This window comes from Castor canadensis, chromosome 4 (genome assembly GCF_047511655.1).
Source record: "Castor canadensis chromosome 4, mCasCan1.hap1v2, whole genome shotgun sequence".
In the NCBI taxonomy this organism is placed as follows: Eukaryota; Metazoa; Chordata; class Mammalia; order Rodentia; family Castoridae; genus Castor; species Castor canadensis.
In genome coordinates, this window is record NC_133389.1 from 177644548 (window position 1) to 177663837 (window position 19290).

The 19290-nt window shown below is 43.1% G+C and overlaps 2 protein-coding genes across 5 annotated transcripts in view; one reads left to right on the forward strand and one right to left on the reverse strand.

The window, feature by feature from the left end:
* Positions 1-4401, reverse strand: part of Pde6d (phosphodiesterase 6D) — a 42823-nt gene extending 38422 nt beyond the window's left edge. For 2 of the 3 annotated variants that reach the window (XR_012447406.1, XM_074071997.1), the window contains exon 1: positions 4142-4401. Coding sequence is in view for 2 of the 3 variants with exons in the window: in XM_074071997.1 (XP_073928098.1) it covers positions 4142-4191 (50 nt within the window). In the remaining variant the exon portion in view is untranslated. The remainder of the gene's footprint in view (positions 1-4141) is intronic. The other variant, XM_020172826.2, reaches the window with a different exon arrangement.
* A 354-nt stretch (positions 4402-4755) lies between these two features.
* The window catches only part of Cops7b (COP9 signalosome subunit 7B), a 28449-nt gene continuing 13914 nt past the window's right edge, over positions 4756-19290 (forward strand). The window contains exons 1-4 of one of the 2 annotated variants that reach the window (XM_020172825.2): positions 4756-4956; positions 12587-12764; positions 15602-15677; positions 17779-17867. In XM_020172825.2, coding sequence (XP_020028414.1) covers positions 12603-12764; positions 15602-15677; positions 17779-17867 — 327 coding nt within the window. In that variant the 5' untranslated portion in view covers positions 4756-4956; positions 12587-12602. Of the gene's footprint in view, positions 4957-10179; positions 10318-12586; positions 12765-15601; positions 15678-17778; positions 17868-19290 lie in introns of those variants that run through there. The other variant, XM_020172824.2, reaches the window with a different exon arrangement.

Genomic DNA, 19290 nt, shown 5'->3' on the forward strand with positions numbered 1-19290 from the left:
TGGGGTAGTCTATTGTTTTAGTAAGGTTGAACATCTCTTCACTTATTCATTGGTCATTTCTTTTGGGAGCGTTTGTTCATATCTTTTCTCCATTTTGAGTTAAATGTTTATTTTTTGTAAAATGTTTATTTTATTGATTTGTAGGCAGCCATTTACATTCTGGGTACTATATTAATATTTATAGTATCAAAAATAAATAGAGATAATTAGCTAACCTTAAAGAAAACTAATTCTCTGGTGCATATCTTCTACCAAAGTAATGTCCCAAGATAATGAAATCATAAAAACTTAACCCTTTCTTATGATAGTCTGTCAGTTTCTTGATATTAATTTAACAAGGTATATATTGATGCCAATGCAAAAATAAATCAAATAGGTCAAACATTGCATTACACATATAGTAGAAACCAAGTATAAGAGTATATGATAAGCTAGGGCTGTTGGCATACCTATAGTTCCATGTACTAGAGGGGCTGATGCTGGAGAATCACTTGAGCTCAGAAGTTCCAGACTAACCTGAGCAACACAGAGATTCTTATCTCAAAAAAAAAAAAAAGAAAGAAAAAGAAAAAGAGAACTATAATAAATGTGTGTCGCTGAAAACAACTCTTTGGAAATTATGAACATGATAAGTTTATTAAGCAAATAAAGTAAGTCACAAAACAATAATTCATTAAAAAAAAAAAAGCAAATATAAGGCCAGGTACAGTGGCTCACACCTGTAATACTAGTTACTTGGGAGGCAGAGATTAGGAGGATTTTAGTTTGAGGCCAGCCCATGCAAAAAGTTATTGAGACACCATTGCAACTAATATGCCGGGTGTGGTGGCACACGTCCTGTCATCCCACCTATGGAGGAGGCACAAATATGAGGTCAAGGTCCAGTCCAGCCCAGGCAAAAACATAAGACCCTATTCAAAAAATAACTAAAGCAAAAAGGGATAGGAGCTGGCTCAAGTGGTAAGTGCCTGCCCAGCAAGTATGAGGTCCCAAGTTCAAATCCTTATACCATTCCCTGCCTAACTCCCAAATACAATAAATGCTAGCCATGTTAGAATACACTAAAGTATTAACAAAGGGGGCTGGAGGTGTAGCTCAAGTGGTAAGAATGCAAACCCCTGAGTTTAAACCCCAGTACTGTAAATAAAACAAAACAAAAAACCCCTCAAAGGAACAAAGGTTATCCTAGGTGGCTGGAGTTTGTAATAGAAAAATTAAATATTATTTTAAAAAATACATTTTGGGGACACAAATATTTATAGAGATCTTACACTATGACATCTTTTGAAGATATTCCTCTGTGCAGAAGGAACTGCAACTTATACATTTTTGTATCCTTCAAGCAGAGTGCCCTATGCATAAAAGCCACCCAACAGACCCTGGTTGAAAGCATGCAATGGGGAATGTGGAATTCACAAACAATCTCTAAATCAGCTGCTAAAATGTTCCCCCAAGTAATATTTCCTTCATAACTTTCATTTACAATTAGGAAATATGATTTTAACAAACCACAAAAAAAATTCAAGACTCTTGGTGGATGAGAATGTGGCTCAAGTGGTAGAGTGCCTGTATGGCAAGCACAAGGACCTGAGTTCAAACCCTCATACAGCCAAAAAAAAAAGGAAATGCAAAACTCTTAATGTGTATGAGCTGAAAAGGGTGGGGAGAGATGGTGTAGAAGTGGTATGACAAAAAAATCTTAACAAATATTTTAGTTTTGAAGTAACTTAATGACAAATAAAAAAGATAAGAAAGTTCTTACTTTCCGTTTCTCTCTTAACCCTCAGATCCCAGTAAAGGCTAGCAGAGGTGAGCACTCTAGTGCTCCCATGCTAACTTTTATGCACCTGCTAACTTTTATGCACCTGCTTCCCTTGTGCTTCAGGATTTAATCAGCATCCATCCACTTTTCTTGAAAGCCTGTTTTCTTAATGCACTGTCATCACTGAAGTGGCTAACTCACCTTCCTTCTAGTGGGCCGACAGAAGTTTTTTTTCTACTCTTTTCTATATTGACTCCTTAGCCACTTTGTCAATTGGGTTAAGAGTCAAAACTGAAGATGAGAAATTCTAAGATTTTTCTGCTTCATTCAAAGCCATTTGTTGAAAACACTTGCTTTCAGCAAGCAACACGTTAGTTATAACCAGACAAAAACATTGGTTCTGAAATCTTTCAGTGTTCCACAGTCTCTGGCCTACTGTTCACAGCATCCATGTTAAGTAGCTATATAAATTATTCAAGGGGCTGGACACTGGTGGTTAACACCTGTAATCCTAGCTACTCAGGATGTAGGGATCAGGAGGATCGTGGTTCAAAGCCAGCCTGGTCAAATAGTTCTTGAGATCCTATCTTGAAAAAAGCACATCACAAAAAAAGGCTAGTGGAGTAGCTCAAGGTGAAGACCCCGAGTTCAAGCCCCAGTACTGAAAAAAAAATTATTCAAGGGAAAAATAGAATCCACACCATAACTTTTCTAACACTTTACTCATCCTATCTACTTATAGACTCCATTATGGAGAAAAACAAAAGTACACAGAGCTATACGTGTTTGCTACTAAACATCACTACACTACATAAAAATACTGAAAGTTAATCACGAATGGTAGTATGTAAAGAGGATACAGCTTTGGGCTTTTAAAAAATGTGGCAGGTTAGTTTCCACTTGAAGAATTTCATTTGTACATCCAAAACTTTTTTTTTTTTGGCAGTAATGGGGATTAAACTCAGGGTCTCACACTTGCTCGGCAGGTGCTAACTGCTTGAGCTACTCCACCAGCCCCATGCAAAACTTCTTTAATCTTTCTTTCTTTCTTTTTTTTTTTTCCTTTTTGGTGCTGGGGCTTGAACCCAGGGCTTCGTGAATGCAAACACTCTACCACTTAGTTCTCAGATGCCAATACCTCCACTTCATTCCTGTACCTTTCTCCATTGTGTTCTAAAATTTACTACCAACTCGGTTTCTGACTATGACAAAACAATTACACGATCTGCAAGGGTGAAATGGGCATTGTGAAAAGCACAACAGGCGACTCAGACAACACTGCTTAATAAATCTCCAGAGAAAGAGCTCTATAAAGTGGTGACATTTCTTCGAGAGAAGAACTAAGAACGTTCCAGGAGAAGGGAGGTAAGAAGAGATTAAGGTCAGCAGGAGAAGGTAAAATTGCAATACACAGGATCAAATGTTTTCTCTGCACATCTTGTGACAGACTAAGACGCCATCAAAACTCAAAGCTTCCTCGCTACACTGAGGAGAGGAGGTGGCAAAAGTGGCACCAGGACAAACCTGGGACAATGAGATCTGTACCTACTACACACATCCTATGGTGTCGTCAAATAATTGCTGGACAGCTCCACCGTGGCTAGGCGTTAACCACACGGATGCCAGCGTGAGATACCTCTGCTAGGAGTCTCAATGCAAATCCCAAGTCCCTCAAGGCACGTCACACGCAGGCTTACGGTCCTCGTCTTGCTGGACGAGGGGAAAACACTGGCTGTCCAGTGCTCCTAAAGGCAACCAGAGAGTGAAGACGAGGTCGATCTCGGATTTCTATTCCCACCTCCCTCTACTATTCCAGCCTTGGAAGAAGCCACAAGTGAGGCAGGGAAGTTGTGGCAACGAGCCGGGGGTGGAGTGGGGCGGGGGACCTGAGAGTTTAAACGCAGCATTTGCACGCACCCCACACAAGGTCACTCGCTCCGAGTCACTTTTCCCCGCTGCCCTGGTGGGCTTCCCGCCAAAGACGCCTCTAGGCTTCCTTCCAGGCCGGCCCGCCGCGCCCCCTCAGCCCTGCTAGCCGGCCGCAGCGGCTTCCCGGCCTCCGGGTCCGGGCCGGAGCTCCGGACCCAGCTGGCCCCGGGACACCGGTTTCCGACGCCTCTCGCAGCTGGGTCCCGGGTCTCGTCCGCCTCCACGCCCCCGGGCTCCGCCAACGTCCCCTTCCTCCCTCAGAGCGCCCCTCTGTGCCTGCTCCCGGTCCCGTTCCCGGTCCCGCCCGCGGCCCGCACGCTGTTCCTTTCCAGTCCCCTCTCGCGGCCCTTCTTTACGGGTGCCCACCTGGCGCCCCCGGCCCCCGCCAGTCTCCTCAGGGAGCGGCCGCCTCCAAGTCCTCCCGGTCCCGCCCCGCTCCCGGGCGGATACAGTTTGAAGCCTCTCAGGATCTCCCTGGCCCGCTCGTCCTTGGCCGACATGATGTGGCGGCTGCCACCCGCGGCTCTCCCACACTGGCCGGACGAGCCTCGCAGACGGTACCCAGAAGCCGAGGACAGAGCCACAACCCGGCCTGGAGACCTCGGGAGAGCAGCAGCAGAGGCCAGACCCGGACCGGCCTCTCCCTCCCCTCAGCTCCCGCTGCTGATCCCTTCTCCTTCCCTCTAGGAGCGGAGCGTCCGCCCCAAAGCCAATGGCAAGCCAGTCTTCGCGATTGGCATCCTCAGCAGCCAATAGGAATGTTCAGCGGCTTCGCGGGGACGAAGAGCGTCAATGGGAAAGGTCCTCCTCGAGAAGTCCCATAGGGCAAAATTTTCATTCGGTGTTGTTGCCTAGAGTTTGCCCCAGTGGAGGGGTGGCTTGCAATCTGCAGAGGCTCCGGGGACCTACTCCTGTCGCTGTGCACACTAGCCATCTGAGACGATGGTAGTGTGCACCGTGAGAAGTGGCTGAGACTACATTTCCCAGCATTCTAGTGTGAGTCAGGGACCACAAATCCCAGAACACACCAGAGGTCCGAGACTACAAATCCCAGCATTCCTCGAGCTCGGTTCCTCTAACTTAGATTCCAGTGTGCCCTGCAGTGTGCACAAATTCACAACCCGCCCGCTAGCGAGCTTGGTGATTTCAGAATCCCGAGACTTGAAACCAGGCGGGAAGACATTCTTCACGCTGAAAAGAAGATGACAGCCCACGAAGAATTAACTTCTGTTTACGTGGAACTCAGAAGTCTCCTTCAAATCATGGTAAGGCTGCAGACAACAAACAAAAACACTCATTAACCCATGAAAGTGGAACAAGATGATTTCCTCAAATCGTGTTCGGTTTGTTGGTCTGAGGCGCTTTTTACGTGTTTTGCTGGGTTTTCTGGTGTGTTCTTGCTTTGGACTGGGAAAACTATGGATTGTATACTCAGAATGTTAATGCAGAAAGGGACTTTAAAGAATTTGCTATTCCAATCCCTTTTGTTTTTACATGTGAGGAAATTGAGGCCCAGAGAGGCAAAGAGATTGGTCAGAGATCACAGCAAGTTGGGACAGTTAGAATGCAGCCTGAGGTCTACTGACCTGAAGTCCAGTTCTTTGCACTACGCTAGGGGGACGTTATTTTTAGTAGCGTGACAACGTGACTGTTATTCTCCTTGATGAACAGTTTTCCCAATCAGGTTTGAAACACCCGGAAGACAGGTAAGCATTTAGTTGATGGATTTCCTGCAAGTGCGGATGCTCCGTGTTTGTTTATCCTCAGTGTAAGCATACTTGGTGTTTCGACTTGCTATTTTTTGTCACTCAAGGTGACATTTAATGTGATTTCAGGAAGTAGGTAAGATTGGTGTAAGCCACGCTTTCCTTGAAGACCTCCCATGTGCTTTCCTAGACCTTCCTTCCTGTTCCTGTCCCCTTTCTCATCCATCTGGGCACCAAGCCAATTTTTTCTTTCATGTAATTCAAAGATATTGTCAGCTTCTATTATTTGTCAGGTACAGAGTGTGTAAAAGGTGAAAGACATGTTCACTGTCACTAGAACGAATAACCACCTAGTTAGGGAAATAAAGAAACTCAAGACGTAATGTGATAAATGCCATAAAAGAAACGGTGTCAGAATGCCACAGAAGCCCTGATGGAGAGATTTATAACAGTTGACAAAACTTTATGGAGAAAGTGGCATTTCAACTTGAAGGATCATAGAATCTTTTTCTATGTTACCACATTTTTATCCTCAGATTTTCATTCGTTTGTTTGAAATAGGGTCTCACTATGGAACTTTCTACGTAGACCAGGCTGGCTTTGAGCTCATAATCTTCCTGCCTCAGCCTCCTGAGTGCTGGGATTACAGACTTTTGTTTTGAGACAGGGTCGTGCTGTGAAGCCCAGGCTGACATCAAACTGACAATCTTCCTGCCTCAGTCTCCCAAGTGCACAGATGTGTGCCACCAAGCACACATCTCCATTAAATATTTTGTTTAATAAGGTATAACATACATGCAGTGAGAGAACAATTTTCACATATATACATACCCTTGTTGCCACCATCCAAATCAAGATATAAACATTTGCAGCACTCCTTGTGCCCCTTCCCAGTTGGTACTGCATCTTCACATCTGGAGATAACCAACCACTCTTCTGACTTTAACACAGGTTAGATCAGTTTTGTTTGTACTTGAATTTCACTTAAATGTAATGATAAGTGTGTATAGTATATATCTGGCTTTTCTTGTCAGTATTTTTGTGAGATTCATACAAGTTATGTGTACCTTTTTTCCCAGTTGCTCAGTAATACTCCTTTGTATGTATATGCTACAGCTTATTGTTGGTGGACATCTGGATTGTTACCATTTTTTGGCTGGTATTAATACAGCCAAATTCTTACATGTGCATTCCTTTATGTTTCTTTCTTTTTTTGGTGGGACTGGGATTTGAACTCAGGACTTCACACTTGCAAAGCAGGTATTCTACCACTTTAGCCACACCTCCAGTCCATTTTGTTCTGGTATTTTGGAGGGGGGAGGTCTCTCGAGGCATCCTTCCTTGATCTGCCCAATCTCAGACTCTAAAGTAGCTAGGATTACAGGCATAAGCCACTGGTACCTGGCTTGTATATTTCTTTTTGTGGACATGTGCACACATTTTAAGAGAGAAGTGACTAGCTGGGAGGGTATGCAGCTTTCCAAAGTGACTGTACAAATTTCCTTTCCCAGTAATGTAAGAGAATTCTAGTTGCCTTTATCCTTGTTCACTGGGTATTTGTCATTGGCCTTTTTAATTTTAGCCATTCTGGATAAACATGGCATTTCATTAACGTATCTATTTATATGTTTCTGATGTTGAGCACTTTTTTGCATGTTTATTGCCAGTTTGAATGTCCTCTTTGTCAAGTGCCTGTTCAAGTCTTTTGCCCACTTCTTAAAATTCGTCTTTTACTGGTTTGTAGTTCTTTACATAGTCTGGATACAGAGTTCTTTGTGTGATATACACTTTTGCAAATATCTTTTCCAAAACTGTGGCTTGTCTTTTCACTAGCGGGTTTTGAAATAGAAATTCTTAATTTTAACGTAGTGCAATAGCTTAGTGTGTTGTTTTATGGAACACTCTTGGCATTGAATTTAAGAAATCTTTGGCTGTAGGATTAGTAAGATTATTATAGGCAGATATGAGAGAAGAGGCAAAAGAGAAGAGCAACAAGCCTGATCTAAGTCATGCTGAGCAGGGGAAGGCTTGGTTTGAGCTGTCAAAAGGGTGAAGAGAGGCAAAGGTAGGAGGATTAGGAGGGAGGCACCCTGGGAAGGGCTTTAGCTGAAGCCCTGTGGGTCTGGACTGTTCTGGGGGATGCAGAGGTATTAGCAGAATTTTTATGAACTCAAACTGCACCCAGTTGTCTTCCATTCTCAAGTATGCCCTTGTTCCTCTGCTGCCCTATTAACACCACCTTTATTTATTTATTTTTTTCAGAGATGGAGACATTTAATGAAAATCAAAGATAAGTTCTATAAAAATAATCCAAACTTGTCTCTTCCTGTGTCAGATAAAATGCTCAGTAGCTCAAAGGCATTATGAATAAATCATTATTAAAATATCTTTTTTGTTTTCACCCTCTTTAACAGACAGGCAATAACTATTTCAACCAAAAAAAGTCTCCATGGTGATGGAGACCCACTCAGCCATGGCTGCAGCTCTTGGCCCTTCCTCACTCTCATTTCTTGGTGATAGCCAGAGTGTTGACAGTCAACAGGATGTGGTCATAGGCCAAGGGTCAGAGAACCCACATGGTAACTTCCGGGCAGTGTTAACACCACCTTTAGACAGCCCTGGCTTCCTGGGCAGAATCCCAAGTACCCTCCTTCCTGCTCCCTGCATTCAGCTGGCCACCAAGTCTGATAGATTCTATGGTCTTAATATTTCCAATGGTGTCCCTTCTTTTTCATCTCCAGCTGCTATGAATATTCTTCAAGATCTCACAGTCTGTTATTTGGAATAAATCAGTCACATCTCAGGGGTTTCCCTGCCTCCACAGCCAACCAGTCACTCTAAGATGCCACTTATTTACACCTTTTCTCAGTTTAAAAAGCCTAAATAGTTCCTCAGTGCCCTCAAGAGAAAATAAAAACCCTCCATCTGGCTTACACCCTCTGATTTGCTTGCTCACCGTGCCTCATCTCCTCCAGATACCTGTCCTAAACACCTCTCCCCAGACCACACTCAGGAGAGCCTTAATTATTCCCCCACGGTGCCTTGCCACCCTCTATGGGAAGATGTGTTTCTCAGGGTCTTGGGCTGTCTAAGGTGGAGCCTTTGCTGTCTTTAGGTTTTTACTGGGTATAGTACAGGGTATGTGGATTCCAAGACCCTTAATGACTTGACAGCAGCACTGCACCCCTTGTTTCCCACCCCTGAGCACTGGGTTCCAGCCACTCATTCTCCTTTTTCTGCATTAGTGCATGCTGCATAGTGCAAGCCTCTGTGAATATGGCCACTACTTCCTTTTCACTCAGAAAATGGCTGTTTTCCCCGATCTATTCTCTTTTGTGCTTCTAAAGTGATGTCATATCTTTCTCATAGCACTTAATGCATTGGAACTTTTTGAGGGCAAGAACCTTGTTTTATCTTATTGTAACCTTCTACAACACCTGGTAGTCAGGTGCTCTACCACTTGAGCCACTCCGCCAGCCTAACCTTTACAACACCTACTAGAACATAATAGACACTAAAGAAATATTTTGAATAAATGAATGAATTCATTGGTACTAGGCTCCTTAGCATCTGTCTTTTCTGACTTCTACACTTTAATGCACAACAGGTAAATAGGGCTCTTTTCCTTGTCTTCAAGACCTGAAAATCTGTGGCTATAAAGAAATCAGTTTAGCCTGGAGGTGTGGCTCAAGCAGTAGAGTGCCTGCTTTGCAAGTATGAAGCCCTGAGTTCAAACCCCAGGCCCATCCAAAAAAAAAAAAAAAAAAAGAAATCAGTTTAAGGGGTTGGGCACCAAGGCACACACCTGTAATCCCAGCTACTCCAGGAAGCACAGATGGGAGGATTTGTGGGAGTCCTGCCTAGTGAAAAAGTTAGAGACTCCATTTCAACCAATAAAAGCTGAGCGTGGTGCTGCAAGCCTGTCATCTTAGGTATGAGCCAGAGCCATAAATAGGAGGAGCCTGATCCAGGCCTGTCTGGGCATAAAGTAAGACTCTTATTATTTTTGGTGGTACTGGAGTTTGAACTCAGGGCCTCACACTTACTAGGCAGATGCTCTACCACTTGAGCCACTCTGCCAGCCTGAAACTATTTGAAAAATTAAAGCAAAAGGGCTGTTAGTGTTGGCTCAAACAGTGGAATGCCAGAAAGCATGTAAGCCCTGAGTTCAAACCACAGTACCACCACCACCTAAAAAAAAAAAAAAAAAAAAAGAAACGCCACATAAACTGATTTTTAAGTTTGTTTATTTTATTTATTTACTTATTTACTTATGGCACTGAAGAGTTGAACTTGGCCTCACGCAGGCGCTCTACCATAGTAAGTGGTGTTGCCATTTATTGACTTGGATTTTTAAGCTTAGCTCACCTGGAAAATAGGAATATTACAGGTCATGTTATGAAAATTCAATGCGATAACACATGTACAGCACCTGACACATGGAAAAATGTTCAATAAGTGCACATTGTTTTGAGGCTTAATGTTTCTCAGAATCCCGGGATAGCCGCAGTTGCCATGCGGAGCCCCTCAGTAAAGCCCAGCCAAAGGGTGGGTTTCCGGCCCAGATGGTGATGGCGATCGCCACGGTTCGGACCCCGGTATCACCTAGGCCACATTCCTCTCCTTGGGCCTCTTGTCCTTCGCCTTTGCACCCAGTTCGCGGGCTGCAGCCTGGCCGGGACCCTCTTTTCCCACCCGTGCCCTACTGAGGATCGGTGGCTGTGAACCAGGTTGTGGAACCTTGTGTGGGCGGAACTCGAGTGCAGCGGCGGGAGGCTTCCGGGGGAGCCTCATGGGCGGCGGGTCGGCGGAGGCAGAAAAGCGCCGGACGCCGGGCCGATCATGGACGCTTGACAACCTGCGGGCAGGCTCCGGGAGGCCGAGCCAGCGACGAAGAGGACTGAGAGTCGGCGTGGACAGGTACGGACAGCGAAAGAGCGGACCGTGCGGGGGCTGATGCGCCAATCTCGGCCGGACCTCTGGCTTTGTGCCCTGCCGCAGAAAAGCCAGCGGCCGCCCTGCCCCGCCCCCGCCCCGGGGAGCGCTCCCCACGGTTCCTCGCTCCACGCCCGCGGGCCTGCCCGGAGCAAGCTGCCAGCCCTGACGTCCACTCCAGCCTGCAACCCAAAGCTTCTGCGCTGTGGCTGTCCTGGATGCCTCCCTTCCCCCAGAGTCTGCCCGTTTGCCCCTGTCCGGTCCATAGAAATAGCGCCCTCCTCTGACGGGAATTATCTCCGTCTGTCTCTGTCTCTAGCTTCCTCCTAGGGGCTTCTCACTGTAGAAGAAAAGGACTATCACCGACGCCTTACACTCTCTGCCCCCGCAGGCTGAGATCTTTTGGAGACACCGAAGTTTCTCCCCACTTCCCTATCTCCTCTCCACTCCCAGCTCTTTCTGTTTCGTCTCTTGGCCTATATCCCAATCTTTGTGTCTATTCACACGTGTCCACTTGGAAGGGCCAGTATTCCTTCCTCCTTTTCTAACCATCCTCACCTACCTTCTTCCCCACCCTTCCCCTGCTTCCTATCACCCTTTCCCCTTCCTCCCCTTTCCTCTTCCCTCCTCAGAGCTCTTTGTTTCCTAGTACTTCACTTTTTCTGTTTCTGACAGGACCTTCTTAGGTAACCCTAAGTGAGGCAATACACTTGCTTTTCTAATAGGATGAAAGGACTGCCGCTCCGTATGCCTGACTCCACAGGAAAAATTAATTTCTCTTGCACCAAACTATTCTTTATTCTTTTGCTTTACTCTATTATCCATACCTCTTTCCTTCATTTTGTCACACTCCTCAATATGTATCATTTGTGTAAGACAAATTTTTCTTATGTGGGATTCCTGTAGCGTAGGGATGCTATGTGTCCACATACTCAGTATGTGTTTAGATTGCACAAGTGATGGGCCCTCTTGTGCTTAAATGTCTTGGGGATTGAAATACAGTATTTAAGTTGTTTTCCAAAATCTTGCTATTGTTAAGGTTTTGTACAGTTCTGAAGTCAAGTTTGGTAAAATGTCACATACCAGTAGGAGGCCAAATGGAGGGATTTTTCCCCATAGACTTACAAAGCATGTGTTTTCTAAGTTTGACTATATATTCCTTATTTTTCACAATGACTCTTTCCCTTTTCCTGTCGCTAAATGCCTTTTTTTTTCCTCCCTTGTGTCGCTGGGGTTGGAATCCAGGGTCTTAGACATGCTAAGTAAGCACTGCTGTACCACTGAGCTAACACCTCCAGCCCATGAATGAGTTTTTGTTGTTGTTTTGTTTTATGAAATGAAATGTGCTATTTGTGTACTTTTTGTTATCTGTGTTTGGCTTTAGAGGGGATTCTGGTGACATACAGGAAGCTGTAACAAATTGCCTCTATATGGGAATGTTTTCTTTCTCTTAAGAGTCCATAAATGACATAGATATGAAACATACAGGGAGGGCCAGACACTGGTGGCTCACACCTGTAATCCTTGCTACTTGGTGGGGGGTCAAGACTAGGAGGATTGCAGTTCAAAGCCAGAACAAATAGTTTCAGACACACCCTGCACACCCCCTCCCCCATCTCCAAAAATAACCAGAGTAAAATGGACTGGAGTTGTTGCTTAAGCAGTAAAATACCTACTTGAGTTCAGACCTTAGTCCCACAAATTAAAAAACAAAAACATATTGAGACACTCTACACTCTAGTGTGGTGTTCTTTGCGAGAAGGACAGTGTTAGGGAAGTTTTTTGTTTTTGTTTTTGGTGGCACTAGGGTTTGAACTTGGCCTCATGGTTGCAAGGAAAGCAGGAAGTGTTTCTTACAAAGTGTGTTTCAGGACTGGAAGTGTGGCTTATGTGGTAAAGTGCCTGCTTTGCAAGTGCAGAGACCTGAGTTCAAACCCCAGTCTCACCAAAAAAAAAAAAAAAAGAAAACAAAGTGTTTCAGAACTTTAGAATTGAGGGCAAAATCCCTTTAACTCCAGGTTGAACTTTACCCATCTTACATTCAGGAGCTGTTTTTTTAAAAAATATTTTTGACTGGGGTTTGAAATCAGGGCCACTTGTGCTTGGCCAAACAGGCACTCTACCACTTGACCCATGCTCCCAGATCTGTTTTATTTTTATGAACACTAGAAAAGTATACTGGCATCTCAATCCAGCATGATCTCTTTTGGAAAGGAGAAGAAGAATGACTTACTTACACTTTCCTTTTGGACAGATCACAAGGCCAGAGAATGGCAGGTGAACAGAAACCCTCAAGTAACCTTCTGGAGCAGTTTATTTTACTAGCCAAAGGTACCAGTGGCTCAGCTCTCACTGCTCTCATAAGCCAGGTGTTAGAGGCTCCCGGAGTGTATGTCTTTGGAGAACTGCTGGAACTGGCCAACGTTCAGGAGGTAAGAGTGGTTTCCAAACAGTTTCTTTGTCTTCTTTGTTCCAAGCTTTTCCTTCATTCTCCAAATGTCCATGGACTTTCAAGCGCTCAAGTACAGTGGTTCTGTTAAGGGAGAGGTAGAAATTGGTAAGTCAAGAGTAGGAGATTGAGGATGATAGCATGGACTCCTTTTATTCAATATTTTCCCCTGAACTTGGGTAAAATTAGATTGGATCATTAGTTATCAGAAAGATAGTAAAAAAGGCAAAATGGTCTTGATAAATCAGAAAAGTAGTGGTTTAAGTGTGGATACATTTCAACATAGATAGTTTCAGGGATTCAATATAGTATAGACAAGGAAGATTGGTTTTGGACATATGGAGTAGAAAATTACTATTACTTATTTATTTTTGGTGGTACTGTAGTTTGAACTCCAGGCCTCATGCTTGCTAGGTAGGTACTCTGTCATTTAAGCCATATCCCCAACCCTTTTGTCTTTTTGTGCTCTTAGTTATTTTTTGGATAGGGTCTTGTCTTGTGTGTATCCGCCCATACCTCCCGCTAGTTAGAATTACAATTACAAGCAGTATAAACACAGTTATTGTTTAAAATGGGGTCTTGCTAGCTTTCTTGCCCAGACTGGTCTGAACTGCAGTCTCCCCATCTCTGTCTCCCAAGTAAGTGGAACTACAGGTCTGAACTATGGTGCCTAACCGTATTACTGCTGCTATTGAACATGAGATGAGCATGAATTGGAAAATATTGTTCCTGTGGAAAGGGGCAGTATTGTGCTAAAATAAATGTGCTTAAAAAGCTAAGACACATAAAGCAAGGAAATAATACAGTTTGCTTTGTCTGTTTGTTTTATTATTATATCTAGTTTTCATCATTATACCTCAAAAATGAGACAGTCTCTTGAAGAATCACCAGATGGAACAAAGTATAAAGCAGCTTATACTTTTCAACCTCTGTATCTCACTTTTGACACTTGTATTTTTATTTATTTGTTTATTTGAGATAACTATAAACATCTTTCTAGCTTTGGAGGGAGTACTCAATTACGTGTTATATTAGTGGGGCAGATCCACTTGTTCTTTTCTATCATAGGCTTCTGGTTGCACAGGATGGTGCTTACTGTGTGGATGGCTACCATGCACAGATCCAGGGTGTGGTGCTTCTTGTTGGTTATGTGCTAGATGCTGTGTAGAGTGACATTGATGCTTTTGTTGGTGGTGGCCTGCATGTAGGAGTGGCTGGCTTTTGTTGGGTGCTTTATCACCTTCATGGTTACCATGGCACCTTTGCCATCAGCTGCTGGCTCCACTCCCACAACCAGTTGTAATCTGAGCTGTGGGCTTTCAGTGCTATATGTCTGCTTATTCCTTGTGATCAAGAGACTAGAGTAGTTCTCCATATCCATTCCATACCTGGATCCTCTTCCTCTAATGGCCAGAGATGGAAAGAAGGAGCCACTTTTAGTTTTTAATTGTAAGTTTTGTTTTATTGTCAGTCTTGCTTGCAAAAGTGTTATGCTCTGTGAAGGTGAGGTCTTCTGTGCTCACCATTATTTCCTTGGAGCTGAAGTCTTAGTTTGACACACTGTAAGCTTTTAATAAAAGTTTAAATTACCAGATACGGAAAATGAATTCTTTTTTTCCCCATTTTATTAGCATATATTCATTATATGGGGAGATTCATTGTGCCAATTCTGAAAAACCTTACATTGTACATTGGTTAGATTACCCCATCCTCTTCCCCCAGCCAATTTCCTCCCTGCCCTGGAAAATGAATTCTTTGAGGAAGATTTGAGAGGATTGGGTTCATTTTCAACAGAAGAGATGAACAAGGGATAATATGTTTCCTCAGGTTCATGAAAAGCCTGAACGAATACCTCAAGTGGATGCTGTGGAAAGGGGCAGTATTGTAACTGTGAAAGCTTGGCTAAGAGGAAACGTATGAAAATTAGAACTGACACAACCTTATTGACTTAGGCCAGTGGGAGAAGTTTCCAAGCATGTGCTGCAGAGGAGGTAGTCTATTCTGGCTAGTTTTGTAATTGCCTGGAAGGTCGGGGCTAGATTTGGTGGTTTCTACTAGGTCTCTTCCAACTCTGAGTCAGGAACCTCAGGAGGTCATGGTAACCTGAAAATGTAGAGAGGTATAAGATAGCAGAGTTCTCCTTGAGTGACTGGCAAACCACTCTGTCTCCCACAGTTTATGTTTTCTCTTGTGAACTGGGAATAAGCTTGTTGCCTTTCAGTGGTGTGAAATTATGGATGTAGTTCTTGGAACCTTTTTTTAAAAAATGACTAAAATTAAGTAGTATTGCTATCGGTGTCTGCCACTTATGTGTGTTAGACTTTATGGAATTGGTAAGTTGGAAGAGTAACAGGACCTTGTTTATAGTATAAGAAGCACCCAGTTAAGATAATTGACAGTAGGGCAGAGCTTTCTTTTGTTTTTCTTCTACAGATGTCTTTTTGCCATCGACATCAGTGAAGAGTAAGTAGTCTTAATGGAAAGTTTTATTTGAGGCAGCTTGATATCCTGGTTTCCTGTCCTAGCCTGGCTTTTTTGTACTAATCTCTCCCATGGTTCATAGTCCACATAGTAGGGACAGGAAGAAGGAGAGAAGCAGCCACTTGGGCCTACTATGTGTAGTATAAAACATCTTCCTTAGGGAGAATAATTCAATTTAGGACTTTAATAATCTTACTTAATTTTTTCCTCAAGAACCAGAGAATTGGAAAGAACAGAATAAACAGCCATGGCATCTTTGGCACATGGTCACTTGTCCTCTGAACACCATAGTGATCGGTAAATGTTTGGACTCTGGTGAACTTTGTTTTTCCTCTTCAGCTTGCCGAAGGAGCTAATGCTGCTTATTTGCAGTTGCTGAACCTGTTTGCCTATGGAACATACCCAGATTACATAGGTGAGTTGGTTAAGATCCTTCAAAAGACTTGTCTTAACTATGTTGCTCTCTCTTTTTGGAGGATCATCGAGGTTTGAGATAGAAAGTTTGTGGGTATGAATGTTGTAGGGGTGAGGGGTTCTTGACCTGACTGTTTCTCATTCTACTGTGCCCCATAGGTGACCTCACAAAAGGAATTTTCTTTTCACCTTTTATTTCCTAGGGAATAAAATGGGGACTGTGGGTATATTCATCCATAAATAGAGCCTTTGTTAATTTCCCAGATGAGAGTCTTGAGAACTAGTGTTTGTAGGGTACTCAGATGGTATAGATTGCTAGAATACCTAATAGTAAATATTTCAACATTCTAATGTTATCAAAATTATTTTTTCTTTTTATTTTTTTCTTGAGACAATGGGGTCTTGCTACGTAGCATAGAATGGCTTTGAACTTGAAGTCTTTTTGCCTCAGCCAAGTGCTGGGATTATAGGCATTTTTAATATCCCATAATCTACCACTGTACCACTAAGCTATATCCCTAGTCCATTTGAGATGTTTTAGATTAGACTCTTCAACAACAGGAATGAAGGACTTGCATGTCCAAACACTAATTTACCCTTACATCCAACCATTTTTTTCTGGCTTTCCTAGGTTTTTTCTATCTTTTTTTTTTTTTTGTGGTATAAAAGTAGCCTGACACTTAAGATTTTCCCTACAGTATCCCTGACTTCTCCTCCTTTCTTACTGGTCAATTCTACTTTTTCTTTGCTACCATGAGACTGAACAGTTTGTCACTTCCTGGTACACCACATTTTTCTGACCTCTTTGTTCTGATGAGTGTATTCTCTGTTTGTGTCCTTACTTACAAAAGAAGCAGCATTGTGCAGACTCTGGTACCAGTTTGCCTGCATTTATGTTTTAACTCACTTCTACTAGTTGTGTGTCTATCAACAAATTAAATAATCTATGTATCAGTAACATGAGAGTAATAATACAAGTCCTTAATCCCTTACCTGCACTCTTTGAGGCTAGATGTTTTCAGAATTTAGGATTTTGGGGACTTGAAAAAGATCATATGATATGCATACCTTTTTATATAACATTTGCAGAGGGGTGTAGGCAGCATTTGTAATTAAACACATGGATAATTTTACCACAAAAAAATGTGGAATAAAGAGCTGGCCTCAGTTCAGGACAGGAATCACTACCAATTGAATTTTAGCACCATACTCGAGAAAAAAATCAATCAGTGTGGATCCAGCTTTTTGGAGTCCAGAATTATGGTAATTTAGAATATGTCTTTTGGGGATGTTGTGAAGATTAGTGTGTGTGTATGGATGCATCTGTGTGTGCTCAATTTGTCTCCTGCAACTGCTGCTATACTATTAATACTAAAATTTTCTCATCCCTCAAGGTTCATCTCAGGCTTCATGAGCCTTTCTTTCTTTTCATCTCCTGTATTTCCCAGATGAAATTGTGTTTGCCTTCTCTTTATCCCTCTCCCTGTCTCTGTCCTTATTCCCCTCCCTTTTTCCCCTTCTCTTCCCATCATCCCCTGTTCTTTGTCTTCCTCTTCCCCTTCTGGTGGTTTCTGTCTTTCTTTGGTAGTCCTGCCTTGCATTCGTAGCTGTTGACACACCTAATTGTAATACTGAGGACAAGTCCAGGGCCACTGAGTTGTACAATTCCAGGTGGTCGGTGTCCCCAGAGTTGTGTGATGCAGCAGCTCTTGACAAAGTCTATCTTATTCATCCTTGATTCCCTGTAAGAAAGTGCATGCTTTGCACATAACAGATGCTCAGTAAAGATGTGTTGAACTTAATTGAACTTTTCAAGGGGCACAAAGTATTCCATTAAAATCATCACTATATCATTTTATTTGTTCATACCTGGGTTTTCAGGAGACTAAACTCCTTGGATGTAGAGATTGAACATTCTTTTGGAAGCACATGATCTTTTAGGGAAGAGAGGAGGTGCCCACGGAATGTTTGCCAGTGAATAAGTACAGAGCCATGACAGTGATTTAGTAATAGATTTGGTAGGGAGTCAGTGAACTTACTCCATAAAAGAAATCCTAATTTTATTTTGTGTCTTGATCTTTGTGGTGGGTGGGACTGAGCAGCCAACAAGGAGAGCCTGCCGGAACTGAGCATAGCTCAGCAGAACAAGCTGAAACATCTTACCATCGTGAGTTTGGCGTCAAGAATGAAGGTACGGCCCCCAGCCCTTTCTTGTCTTCCTCAGAACCACACTCAGGTGTCTCATTGGCATCAGTGAGGGAACTCCTAGCTGCACAAGTAGAGTCTTATCTTAAATGCATGAAATTTACTTGGTAAAGGAAAAAAGAGAAAAATATTACAATTAGAATGTGTAGAGTTACTCCCATTCCACTCAGGAAAAGCATGCCCAGCAGTGATTGGATCAGCAGGTCTCTGTTCTGGCATGTTGTGGACCTCATGCGGGGTAAGCATTTTGCTATGTTAAGGGGAGACTGCTGTTTAAAGATACATACTTTTCAATTAGCAAGACGTCTTGTAGTAAGTTAATGACTCCCTCTGTTGCTTGGTGTACAGTGAGCTGTGCCCATGCTGAAGGAAAAACTTGCTGTATAGGATTTATAGAGAGGTAGATCTGTCTGTCTGTCTATCTATCTTGAGGGCCTTGTGCATATTAGGCAAATGCTTAATCAGTGAGCCACACCCCTGCCCAGGGAGGTAGATTTCTAATATTCTGTCTTTGGGATTTTTACAGTTAATTAACATCAGTTAGAATTTTTACCTCATATACTAGCTTTAGACCTAACCTGTAAGATGCTACTTCACCATACCTGCAGGTTCTCTGCCTCAGCTGATTTAGAAGAAGCCTTGTAGCCAGCTGTTTACAGCCATTAATAATGAGGGTCCAGACTTAGTTAATTTTGGCCCTCCGCCTAATCTAGCCTGAGTCTAAATCTTTGTGGAAGTAGGCCTTTTGCACTTCTCTGTGATTGAGTTTGAGAGATGGATGTTTGTTCCTGGATTGCCCTTTCAGTTTCTGAAATCATTTTACCTGATCTAATCGCAAATTTGATTCTCAGCCTGGCATTTCAGGGCAGAGACTTTTTTCCCCTCTCCACTTTTCTCTTTCTCTTTCTCTCTCTCTCTGGTGCTGAGGATGGAACTCAGGGCCTAGTATATTTTAGGCAAGTGCTTACTATTAAGCTACATTGCCAGCTCAGGGAGCCCTATTTTCTTGAGAAGTGAGGACCTGACCTTTCTCTTTTCCTGATTATGTACTTTTCCAAGGGTGGCAAAGAGCAGGGTGACTTTTTCTTTCCTTTCTGCAGCCTAGATAGAATGCCATCAGTTATAGAAAACCCTTCTAGATGTTCTCTTTGTGTACATCTTCCTCTTGTCTATTTTTACAGATTTTTTTTTTTTTTTTTTTGCAGTACTGGGGTTTGAACTCAGGGCCTACACCTTGAGCCACTGCATCAGCCCTCTTTTTTTGTGTGTTGGGTCTTTTCGAGATAGGGTCTCTCAGGCTGTTTGTCTGGGCTGTCTTTGAGCCAAGATCCTCCTGATCTCTGGCTCCTGGGTAGCTAGGATTACAGGTGTGAGCCACCTGTGCCCGGCTGTTTCTACAAATTTGTTCA